At 46.4% G+C, this 12,532-nt stretch overlaps 1 protein-coding gene and 1 long non-coding RNA gene across 12 annotated transcripts in view; one reads left to right on the top strand and one right to left on the bottom strand.

The window, feature by feature from the left end:
* LOC111098392 overlaps positions 1-671 on the bottom strand; it is a 19,949-nt gene extending 19,278 nt beyond the window's left edge. For both annotated transcript variants that reach the window (XR_005368129.1, XR_005368130.1), the window contains exon 1: positions 76-671. This is a non-coding gene — a long non-coding RNA (uncharacterized LOC111098392). The remainder of the gene's footprint in view (positions 1-75) is intronic.
* Positions 1-12,532, top strand: part of ZBTB24 (zinc finger and BTB domain containing 24) — a 12,741-nt gene extending 209 nt beyond the window's left edge. The window contains exons 2-9 of one of the 10 annotated variants that reach the window (XM_038554920.1): positions 187-371; positions 557-1,540; positions 4,123-4,290; positions 4,746-4,829; positions 5,505-5,588; positions 8,964-9,115; positions 9,745-9,826; positions 10,907-12,532. In XM_038554920.1, coding sequence (XP_038410848.1) covers positions 586-1,540; positions 4,123-4,290; positions 4,746-4,829; positions 5,505-5,588; positions 8,964-9,115; positions 9,745-9,826; positions 10,907-11,043 — 1,662 coding nt within the window. In that variant the 5' untranslated portion in view covers positions 187-371; positions 557-585 and the 3' untranslated portion in view covers positions 11,044-12,532. Of the gene's footprint in view, positions 1-64; positions 372-556; positions 1,541-4,122; positions 4,291-4,745; positions 4,830-5,420; positions 5,589-8,579; positions 8,702-8,963; positions 9,116-9,744; positions 9,827-10,310; positions 10,881-10,906 lie in introns of those variants that run through there. The other 9 variants (XM_038554921.1, XM_038554918.1, XM_038554923.1 and 6 more) reach the window with 9 other exon arrangements.

The raw sequence follows: 12,532 nt of genomic DNA, 5'->3' as shown, positions 1-12,532 counted from the left end.
CGCCGCGGGCCCGGGGGCTCCCGGGGAACCGTCCGTCCGGCGCCAGCCTAGGGGCGGGGGTGGGGGTCGTGCCACCCTTGCAGGGCGAGGCCCGCTGCGCCGCGGTCATTCCTCCAGCGCAGCTCCCCCCGGATTCCTGTCGCTCGTGTCCATTTCCTGTGCCCCTTTTTTTCTGTGTTTTCGCAGACAAGATGGTTAGCAGGGCGTGAACTCGAGACACCGTAGTTTCCCATCCTGACGTGTGTGCAGCGGTGCAAAGTTAGTGCCGAGGAAGGACTTTCGAGATGGTCGGCTCCCATTCCTTCGTTTTCCGGGGGAGGAGGACGCAGACCCCGAGGAGGAACGCGGCGGCCGGAAATTCGCCGAGCTAGGTGACGGTGTCCAGCAACGGGGAGGGTCCCCAGCTACGTTTTTTACGTCGCTTTCTGAAAGTGGTGACGTGGGAAAGTTGGGTTAACAGTGTGACGCGAGTCACACGCCTAGTAGTTCGTCTGGACGGGGATGAACCAGTTAGATGATGCCGCCTCCTCTTTTGATCACCACTTTCTTATTTCAGGCTTCACGCTCCTTGGTCCTCTGAGGAAAATGGCAGACACATCCTCAGAGCCTTCTGGGCAGCTGGTCGTCCACTCAGACACGCACAGTGACACTGTTCTGGCCAGTTTGGAGGATCAGCGGAAGAAAGGCTTTCTCTGTGACATCACTTTGATCGTGGAGAATGTGCATTTCCGGGCTCACAAAGCCTTACTCGCTGCCAGTAGCGAATACTTCTCAATGATGTTTGCCGAGGAGGGGGAGATCGGCCAGTCCATTTATATGCTGGAAGGCATGGTTGCCGACACCTTCGGTGTCCTGCTGGAGTTTATCTACACGGGTTGTCTCCAGGCCAGTGAGAAAAGTACAGAACAAATCCTGGCCACCGCTCAGTTCTTAAAAGTCTATGACCTGGTAAAGGCTTACACAGATTTCCAGAATAATCACAGCTCCCCGAAGCCATCGACTCTGAACACCGGCAGCACTCCAGTGGTGGTTATTTCTAATAAGAAGAACGACCCCCCAAAACGGAAACGGGGAAGACCGAGAAAAGTCAACAGTTTGCAGGAGGGGAAATCACAGCTGGCTGCAGAGGAAGAAATACAGCTGAGGGTAAACAACTCCGTTCAAAATAGGCATAACTTTGTGGTCAAAGAGGGAGAGAGTGGCTTGCTGAATGACCAGATTCCAGCAAAAGAAATGGAGGATTCTGAGTCGGCCTGTGAGCCAGGTAGAGGGGAGGAAATGCCTGCTGAGAAAGATGAGAACTGTGACCCCAAGACCCAGGATGGGCAGGATAGCCAGAGTCGGTACAGCAAGCGGAGGATCAGGAGGTCCGTCAAACTTAAAGATTACAAACTTGTCGGGGATGAAGACGAGCAGGGTTCAGCCAAAAGGGTCTGTGGAAGGAGAAAGCGCCCCGGTGGCCCCGAGGCCTGCTGTAAGGACTGTGGCAAAGTGTTTAAGTATAATCACTTTTTGGCAATCCACCAGAGGAGCCACACGGGTAATTACACTTTCGCAGCTTCCTCCAACAGGTGTTGGAGTAGTGATGATGATGATGATGATGATGATGATAGCTTTCATTTTATTGTGCAACTTCTATGTGATGGGCGTTAGAATAAGGCCTTTCTATGCGTGTTATTGCATTTAGTTCTTACAACAAGCCCCCAAGGTGTAGGGAGTGGTATCCCCATCGGGCAGGTGAAGAGACCCAAGTCCTAGAAATAATTTGCCCAGGTCCTGTTTAGTGACAGAGCTGGGATTTGAACCCAAAGAGCTTGATTGCAGAACACTGTTCTTGTTTGGAGTCATTGGTTCAAGGCTCTAATGCCCGGGGTTCAAACTAGCCAGATTTGGTCCATTTTCAGATTCGTGAACGTTCTTCATCTTGACTGCTTTTGCCCAGGTCTGCCCGGGACAGCTTTCTCGCTCACCCATCTAGCTGTAAATGTCTTCTCCTTCTTGGTGCCTCTAGCCCAGTGTTGGCCAGTAGACCTCTGTGGTCACTAGCCTCTTGTGATTTGAGCACTTGACCTGTGGTGAGTGTGACCGAGGAACTGAATTTTTTATTTTAATAATTTCACTGGGACCGTATTGGACAGTGCAGCCCTAGGCAAAAATCCCTTCCTTCTGAGCCCTCCCTTACTGAATTTGCTCTGTTGGGTCGGGTTGTAGTTACCAGTTAAATACCCCTCACCTAATTGTAAGCTTAAGTAGAGGGGGACACCTGAGTGGCTCAGTGGTTGAGCATCTGCCTTTAGCTCAAGTCATGATCCTGGAATCCTGGGATCGCATCCCGCATCGGGGTCCGACTGGGAGCCTGCTTCTCCCTCTGCCTGTGTCTCTGCCTCTCTGTGTGTGTGTCTCTCATGAACAAATAAATGAAATCTTTGAAAAAAAAACAAAACAAAAAACTTAAGTATAGGGACTAGTAGTAGTTAAGTCTCCTGTCACCTGGCAACTTGCCGTCCTCTGACCCAGCTGGGTCTAGCCCTGTGATCCTCAACCTGCCCACACAGTAGAATCAGCTAGGGAGCTTCTAAAACTGCCAGTGACTGGCCACCAGCCCCAGAACTTCTGATTTAGTTGGGGGCCTTGGTGTTTTTTGAAAGATGGGTCGAGAACCTTGAATCTCTGGTTCTTTAAACAAAGTAGACACTTGGGAAACATTTGTTGAACTGTAACAGAGGATGGTTAAACAGAGGGTTAAATAGTTCTGTAACATTTGTTAAGGAGAGCGGCATGTAGGATCTTCCCTTTTGCCCCCACTGTTCTGACATTTGGCAGTGAGTCACTTTAGCATGGGTCTGTTTTCATCCCATTTCGGTGGCTGCCCGTAGAGCCATGCAGTTCGGAAACTCCCACCTTTTGGTTCCAGAAAATTTTCTGAAACTGTTTCATGGATGGTTATCTCCCGTCGGTTTTCTGTGCTCTCTCTTTCTGGAACTTCCTGAAATTTGGATGTTGAGCCTCTGGACCCACCTCCACCCTCTGAAGTCCTTACCTCTTATTTCTCATCACTTTTAGCTCTTCGTTCTGGGAGAGTTTACCTTTATCTTTCAATACTCAAAGTTTTATGTCTACTCTATTTTATTTGTAGGACCCCTTTTTTATTCTCTAAATTATTATTTTTTAAAAATTATGATCGTGAATGCTCTTTTTGGTTCACAGTGTATCTTCCCTCCCCGAGCTCGTTAATAGCAGCAGTGACTTGTTCCTTAGTTTTTAATGTTTTCTTTCCCCCATGGGCAGCCTCTGTTTTCCGCAAGTTGCTTTTTTTTTTCCTTATCTGTTTTGGTATCTGTTTCAGCTACTAAAAGGCCTTCCTTGAACAGTGGTGTGTGAAAAACCATATTTAATCCCATTGTTGGAATGGTTGAGTGAAAGCAGCTGGCCACTGCAGTGGGGTGGAGCGGGCCTGTACACAGCGGCCTCACTGGAGGGGGGGCCCACTTCCTCCCCGACACCTGGCCTTGCACCTGCAGCCCTCTTACGCTGGCCTGCCACGTTCCAAAGATGTTCCACCCTCCCGCCTGGAGGCTGTAGGCCTGGCTGCCAGTGTCTATAGAGTGGGAGCGGGGGAGGAGGCTGGGCAGTCTCATCACCCTAAATGTAAACTTGGCCTTGCTGTCCCTGGAGCATTCCCACTCCCCTGTGCCTGGAGACCTCTAATCCGAAGACCCTCAGTCCAGGGACTGTTTTACCTTCTTCAGAGAACAGTGCCCATCCTTTGTTGGAGAGCAGGCCAGTCCTCTGGCTCCTTGGGTCCAGTCAGGGGGGTCTCAGGGCCTTTGAAACAGATGGTCATTTATCCTCCCTTACTCCGTTTTCAGAGAGAACAGGTGCCACCAGTTCCTGAGCCTTGTGGAGGCTCTGTCTTGGGTTGTATGTATCATAGCACTCCGCCCTGCTGGCATCGGATGCGTCTGTTCCAGCTTGCCAGAGTGCTGATGTTTTCTCTCCTGTTCTGGCCCTTTTGGATAGGTGCCTGTTAGCAGAAATCCCTTTTATTGTCATTTTAATCTAGGAGGAAACAGAGATGTGCATGTTCTTGCTTACACTGTGCTTCTGGGCCTCTTATTCCAGGGGAGCGACCTTTCAAATGTAATGAGTGTGGAAAAGGCTTTGCCCAGAAGCACTCCCTGCAGGTCCACACCCGGATGCACACAGGCGAGCGGCCCTACACCTGCACCGTGTGCAGCAAGGCTCTCACCACCAAGCACTCGCTGCTGGAGCACATGAGCCTGCATTCAGGTAGCTGGGCTTGCAGCAGAGGGCCAGCTGCCACCAAGTTCCTGGGGTGGGCGTTTCCCACGTAGTGTCACTGAAGGGGACAGAATTACACCTCTGCCAGACTAAGGTTTAGACTTGTGCACAGCATTGTGTCTTATGCTAGGGCTTATAAATCGGCTGCTGGGCGGGAGCTCAGTGTGCAAACATGTTTTGTTTAACCCCCAGAGTGTAGAATGATTTTACTTGGGTGACTTTGGGGGAAACTTGTATTTTCCTGTTCTGCCCCAGTCCCCACCGCTCCCTATTGCTTTACGTACCTTTGTACATTTATGGACCTGTGCTTTGACTCTGAGGGCATTTGGATATGTAGGCAAGTCACTTGTATCATTCATAGAAAATGGGGACCGGGGCCCACTGTGTTACTGTTCTTTATAGTTTTGGCTTGTTTTTTTAGTGTCCTGTTTTTTATTTGGCAGGACAGAAGTCTTTCACCTGTGATCAGTGTGGAAAATATTTTAGCCAGAAAAGACAACTGAAGAGCCATTACCGAGTCCATACAGGTACAATAAAGTGAGAGAAAATTTGGATTTGGGGGAGCAATTCACAAATACGAATTATTTTGAAACAATAGGTTCATATTGTGGAATATAATTTGTATTTAGGGAAAGAATCTTAAAAAGCAATCTAACTTAGATATCCTTGTGTTATTCTCTTACCTGGTGATTTATATTTAATTTTTTAATAGTACAGTTTGGTGTCACAGAAACCCTATAGAATTGACATCTTTCAAAAGTGCCACTTGAATAAGAGGACACCAGTTGGTTGGTTATTAATGGTGCTTAGACAGAAATATTCCCCACCCCACAATTGTCAGTTCAGGCTTTCTCCCACCCAGCTGTATCCACGGTCCTTTTTTTCTCTCCTGCCAACTAATAAGAACTAAATGAGGGGTTGGAAGTGACATTTGACATCAGTTGGCTACAGTCACACCCATGCTTCAGGGAAAGAAGAGTACTTTTAGGGACATGGGCAGGGTCCCAGCTCTCCTCGGGAAACAGGGAGTTGAGATGCATAGGAAAATACTGTTACCAAATTAATAAAAAATATTGTTGTTTTATTATAGTACCATATTTAAAGTGATTATTTTTCAGGGAGGTGCTTTAACACAAATCACTGAAGAAGTGCAGGGAGAGAGCGCGTATATGCACTGACACTTTTTTTATTGTTGCGACAAGGCCACTCATTACCGGAATGCAACCACTGCCATCGCAAATTCATGGATGTGTCTCAGCTAAAGAAACATCTGCGAACACACACAGGTAAAACTCCCATCCCGTCCTTCCTTTCTGGTACGCTGCACGTTTTCAGAAGAGTGAGAAGGAGTCCCCTCCTTGGGCTCCATTTATTATAAATTGGGTGGGAATTTTAGAAGACCATGTAAAAGCCCAAGGCAGAAGGCTGTCAACAGTGTTCTGTGGAGAGATCCCATCTCTATTTCTTAGTAACACAGAGATGACTTAACTGAGCACTATTCCTGTATGGAAATTCATACAGGCTCAGTCGGTTAAGCATCCGATTCTTGATCTCAGCTCAGGTCTTGATCTCCGGGTCGGGAGTTCAAGCCCCATGTTGGGCCCCATGCTGGCGGTAGAGGCTACTTAAAAAAAAAGGAGAGGGTAGGGATAGAGGGAACATTCCTCAGCATCTTAAAAGCCATCTACGAAAAGCCCACAGCAAATATCATTCTCAGTGGGGAAGCACTGGGAGCCTTTCCCCTAAGATCGGGAACACACAGGGATGTCCACTCTCACCACTGCTATTCCATGTAGTACTAGAAGTCCTAGCCTCAGCAATCAGACAGCAAAAAGAAATAGAAGGCATTCAGATTGGCAAAGAAGAAGTCAAACTCTCCCTCCTCACAGATGACTTGATACTGTACATAGAAAACCCAAAAGACTCCACCCCAAGATTGCTAGAACTCATACAGCAGTTCGGCAGTGTGGCAGGATACAAAATCAATGCCCAGAAGTCAGTGGCATTTCTATACACTAACAATGAGACTGAAGAAAGAGAAATTAAGGAGTCAATCCCATTTTCAATTGCACCCAAAAGCATAATATACCTAGGAATAAACCTCACCAAGGAGGTAAAGGATCTATACCCTAAAAACTACAGAACACTTCTGAAAGAAATTGAAGACACAAAGAGATGGAAAAATATTCCATGCTCATGGATTGGAAGAATTAATATTGTGAAAATGTCAATGCTATCCAGGGCAGTTTACACATTTAATGCAATCCCTATCAAAATACCATGGACTTTCTTCAGAGAGTTGGAACAAATCATCTTAAGATTTGTGTGGAATCAGAAAAGACCCCGAATAGCCAGGGAAAGATTAAAAAAGAAAACCAGAGCTGGGGGCATCACAATGCCAGATTTCAGGTTGTACTACAAAGCTGTGGTCATCAAGACAGTGTGGTACTGGCACAAAAACAGACACATAGATCCAAGGAACAGGATAGAGAATCCAGAAGTGGCCCCTCAACTCTATGGTCAACTAATACTCGACAAAGCAGGAAAAACTATCCACTGGAAAAAAGTCTCTTCAATAAATGGTGCTGGGAAAATTGGACATCCATGTGCAGAAGAATGAAACTAGACCATTCTCTTATACCATACCCAAAGACAAACTCAAAATGGATGGAAGATCTAAATATGAGACAAGAATCCATTAGAATCCTAGAGGAGAACACAGGCAACACCCTTTCTGAACTTGGCCACAGCAACTTCTTGCAAGATACATTCATAAAGGCAAAGGAAGCAAAAGCAAAAATGAATAATTGGGACTTCATCAAGATAAAAAGCTTCTGCACAGCAAAAGAAATAGTCAAAAAAACTAAAAGACAACCTACAGAATGGGAGAAGATATTCGCAAATGAGCTATCAGGTAAAGGACTAGTATCCAAGATCTATAAAGAACTTACTAAACTCAACAGCAAAGAAACAATCCAATCATGAAGTGGGCAAAAGACATGAAGAGAAATCTCACAGAGGAAGACATAGACATGGCCAACAAGCACATGAGAAAATGCTCCGCATCACTTGCCATCAGGGAAATACAAATCAAAACCACAATGAGATACTACGTCACCCCAGTGAGAATGGGGAACATTAACAAGACCGGAAACAACAAATGTTGGAGAGGATGTGGAGAAAGGGGAACCCTCTTGCACTGTTGGTGGGAATGTGAACTTGTGCAGTCACTCTGGAAAACTGTGTGGAGGTTCCTCAAAGAGTTAAAAATAGATCTGCCCTATGACCCAGCAATTGCACTGCTGGGGATTTACCCCAAAGATACAGATGCAGTAAAACGCCGGGACACGTGCACCCCGATGTTTATAGCAGCAATGTCCACAGTAGCCACACTGTGGAAGGAGCTTTGGTGTCCATCGAAAGATGAATGGATAAAGAAGCTGTGGTCTATGTATACAATGGAATATTCCTCAGCCATTAGAAATGACAAATACCCACCATTTGCTTCAATGTGGATAGAACTGGAGGATATTATGCTGAGTGAATGAAATAAGTCAATTGGAGAAGGACAAACATTATATGGTCTCATTCATTTGGGGAATATAAAAAATAGTGAAAGGGAATAAAGGGGAGAGGAGAAAAAATGAGTGGGAAATATCAGAAAGGGAGACAGAACATGAGAGACTCCTAACTGGGAAACGAACAAGGGGTAGTGGAAGGGGAGGTGGGCGGGGCTTGGGGTGACTGGGTGACGGGCACTGAGGGGGCACTTGACGGGATGAGCACTGGGTGTTATGCTATATGTTGGCAATTGAACTCCAAATAGATGGATAGATGGATGGATGGATGGAAGGAAGGAAGGAAGGAAGGAAGGAAGGAAGGAAGGAAGGAAGGAAGGAAGGAAGGGAGGGAAAAGAAAAAAAAAAAAAGAAGGGGGCAGCCCGGGTGGCTCAGTGGTTTAGTGCCACCTTCAGCCCAGGGTGTGATCCTAGAGACCCAGGATCGAGTCCCACGTTGGGCTCCCTGCATGGAGCCTGCTTCTCTCTCTGCCTGAGTCTCTGCCTCTCTCTCTGTGTGTGTTCTCTCATGAATAAATAAATAAAATATTTTTAAAAATAAATAAAAAAGTAAAAATTAAAAAAAAGAAGAGGAAAGGAACCAGTCTGAGTCTGGTTCTGTTTCACTTTTAATGAGAGAATCTTTTTAGAAAAGGAAGCAGAGTGAAACAAACACGAAGGTAGCCCAGGCACTGAGGGTTTTCTCATTTTCTTCCCTAGAACCAGTAGGTATAAGCTTATGCATCGCCACCTCCAGAGAAATCAGCTTCGGGGATAAAGAGGAGGCAGGATCGATCAGGGCAGGTCACACTCTCAGTTGAAGTTAAAAGTGTGGGTCTTTTAGACCTTATGGTAAGGAGCACTTCTTAAAAATAAACCTGTTAGATTTCCTAAGAAAAGCTTCCTACTATAGGTTGGTTCTTTAATGATTCTGTTAAATTGTCTACGAAAATTATCTGTCAGATTGGTTTATGCAGCTTTGAACATTTTTTTTTTAAGCACAAGTTTTTCTCCTTAAAAATAATTTGTTTTCTTAAAATCACTGGCTCATAGGGTAGGAGTTCTATGAACATGGATCTCTGTACAATCTTTCTGCATTAACAGGTTCTGTGAAAGTTAACTCAGCCGTTGAACACCCATTCACGGCACCGCTCCTGGGTCCCGAGGACACAGCGGCGAGTGGGGTGGCCAGAGCCCCTGCTGCTGAGGGCTGCTGTCTGACCAGGGAGGGCAGAGAACACATGGCTGCCTGGCAGGTTAGGTGGGGGTCAGTGCTGTGAGGAGCTAAACACAGGCTAAGGACAGGCTGTGGGAAGGGGAGCTGCCCTTTTATGTGGGGACTTGTCTGGGAAGGCCTCACTGCTGAGGGGACACCTTGGATGGAGATCTGGATGTTCTGGGAATGAGACAGACATCGGGGAGAAGAGCATCCAGGAGAAGAGCATCCCAGGCAGAGGGAAGGGCAGATGCAAAGCCCTGAGGCAAAAGAGTTTCTGACCTGCTAGAGAGATGCCAGGAGGCACTTGTGACTGAGGCTGCGCCAGGGCGGTGGGCGCCAGAAGGCTTCGGGCAGGTGCACAGCAGAGGCGTCTGGGGCCTGTGTCACACGGGGCTTCGCAGCCGGGCTGCAGGCCTCAGTCACCCAGAAGCTTTATTTCATTCTTTTTAAAAAGATTTTTATTTATTTACTCATGAGAGACCCAGAGAGAGAGAGAGAGGCAGAGACCCAGGCAGAGGGAGAAGCAGGCTCCGTGCAGGGAGCCCGATGCAGGACTCGATCCTAGGACCCTGGGATCACGATCTGATCTGAGCCCCCCAGGCGCCCCTGATTACTGCTGCTTGCTTTATGTTGGATGTGTATCTCTAAACACTGTCCCTTTTTTAGGTGAGAAGCCATTTACCTGTGAAATCTGTGGCAAATCTTTCACAGCAAAGAGTTCCCTTCAGACCCACATCAGAATCCATAGGTAAAGTTTACAGATACTTTTCTTATGCGGGAGTCCTCGAGCCACCCTGGTGTTGGGTTGGGTGACATATGTTGCTTATCTAGCCCTTTTCCCCAAATTACTACATGGGTTGAACTTTCCGTGTAGTTTACTATTTTATCTTTTCAATAAAGCAATTCCTCACTTAGGCAAAGTCAGGAACACTGGTTCTGGCTAGCAGAAGTTTCGTTACTTGAATTTTTATTTTGGGCTGGGGACTGATCCAAAGCTTAAATCTTCAGTCAAAAATAGTTACTGAATTTGATGTTTTCTGAGTAAACGTTTTCACTCATACAACTTGCAGATCTGATTCTAAAACAAGTAATTAAGGGTTACTCAACTTGGATGTTTTGTTTTGTTTTTTCGTTTTTAGGGAGAGAGTGGGAGATAGAGGGTTGGGCAGTGGGGAAGGGCAGGGAGGAGAGACTTTTTTTATTTTATTTTATTTATTTATTATTCATGACAGACACAGAGAAAGAGGCAGAGACACAGGGAAAGGCAGAAGCATGCTCCCTGCAGGAGATCCCAGGACCCCGGGGCCACACTCTGAGCTGAAGACAGAGGCTCAGGCGTCCGTGGGGAAGAGACTCTTGAGTAGGCTCCATGCTCAGCACGGAGACCAACTAAGGGCTTGATCCCATGCCCCTGAGATTGTGACCTGAGCCAAAAGCAAGAGTTGGTCGCTTAACCCATATACTTATTTGGCCACAAGAATCTGGCAGTGAAAATGAACACAAAAAGGGGCTGTATGTGTAATATATAAATATTTGCTTTCCTATCTGAAATACAGACTATGGAATCATAAAATGTTATCACTTGTAGCCCAGCCCCACCCACCACCCTTTCTCAGCCACCACCTCCATCCTTTTCTTTTTCTTTGAGAATTAGAAACAGAAACCCCTGAAAGTTGTGACTTGCTCTGACTCCTTAAGTTAGTAGAAGAACCCATGACTTATGACTCCTAGTCGAGTTAATTTTCCTCTCTTCTTGACTTCTGCTCCCTAAATAATCAGGAAGTGATAAACAGATCTGTTTTTAAGATAAAATGTGTATTCTTTATAGAGGAGAAAAGCCATACTCCTGTGGCATATGTGGCAAATCCTTCTCTGACTCCAGTGCCAAGAGGAGACACTGCATCCTGCATACGGGCAAAAAGCCTTTCTCGTGCCCTGAGTGTAACTTACAGTTTGCTCGCTTAGACAACTTGAAGGCTCACCTGAAAATCCACAGCAAAGAAAAACCGGCCTCAGATGCCAGCAGCGTTTCTGGCAGTAATAATACCGAAGAGGTCAGGAATATTCTTCAGCTGCAACCGTATCAGCTCTCTGCATCTGGAGAGCAGGAAATTCAGCTTCTGGTGACCAACTCCGTGCATAACCTCAACTTCATGCCCGGCGCTAGCCAGGGAATTAGCATCGTCACTGCAGAAAGCTCTCAGAACATGACCCCGGACCAGGCTGCGAATCTCACCCTGCTTGCGCAGCAGCCGGAACACCTGCAGAATTTAATCCTTTCGGCCCAACAGGAGCAATCAGAGCATATGCAGGGCCTCAACATGATTGAAAGCCCGATGGAACCCTCGCAGAGCGAGCCCGTGCACGTCATCACTCTGTCCAAGGAAACCCTGGAACATCTTCACGCCCATCAAGAGCCAACAGGGGAGCTCGGCTTAGCGAGCGCTTCAGACCCGGCTCAGCACCTGCAGCTGACACCAGAGCCTGCTGCGCCGCCACCCACACCGCTGAGCCAGGAGCAGAGCTGACCTGTGTGCACGTGTCACCTGTGGGGCCCTTCCCCGCCGGCTGCCTCTGACCGTGTGCTGGAAGGCAGGCTTTCTGTGACGCTCACATCCAGAGCCTTCCACACCCCAGCTAGCTCACGGTTCTGTGCTTTCCACCTGGGCAACAAGGTGTGTGATTTGTGTCGTGTAGGGCGTCCTGATTGGATTTAGCATTCAGTATCGATGAATGGTTTTCATTTTCCTCTACTACGTCCCTTAAAGTCTTGGGTCCTTTCTGTTTGGAGGCATTGAATTAGACTTCTCGAAGTCTCCAATGCTCGAGGCCGCAGGCTCTGGTCTTGCAGACTTTGCTATTTATATTTTTTTAGAACAAAGGAAGTCGTACGTTGGTTGAATTGGGTAGAATGGTTTGTTCTACTTCTTTTTTTCTGTTCGGCAGCATGATTGCTTCTACAGATAAGTCAGGGCTGAATATGACAGATGACGATCTTGGAGAATCTGTCCTTTTTTAATATCTGCTAATCCCCTAAGAGTAACTGTCAACATTTAATCTCTCTGGTACAGTGGGCTGCTTGTGTCATGCTTGAGATAGATTCAAAGACATAAACTGAAAGTCTGTTTTAACTCAAAATGAATATCACAAGGAAGTCAAAAAAGTACAAGGTTATTTTAAAAATTCTGAACTCTTCTGAGAAACATGGATTTACATATTTTTTGGATTTACATATTTTTTTAAAAGCAGGTTACTGAAAATTTAAAAGTCTAATTAAAGTGTGAAATTGGATCAAGAGACATTCAACCCATAAATTCTGAATTTTTGTCAGCAGTGATACTTGTTCTTCCTCATGAAGTTAAACTATCTCAGTTACCCTGGAATATAAAATTTTATTCAGTGTAATTTAAGTGTCAAATATACTCTACTGAATTCTAATTGATCCTGAAAATGA

Source organism: Canis lupus, chromosome 12 (assembly GCF_011100685.1).
Source record: "Canis lupus familiaris isolate Mischka breed German Shepherd chromosome 12, alternate assembly UU_Cfam_GSD_1.0, whole genome shotgun sequence".
NCBI lineage: Eukaryota > Metazoa > Chordata > Mammalia > Carnivora > Canidae > Canis > Canis lupus.
This window is presented reverse-complemented; position numbering and strand designations above follow the sequence as displayed.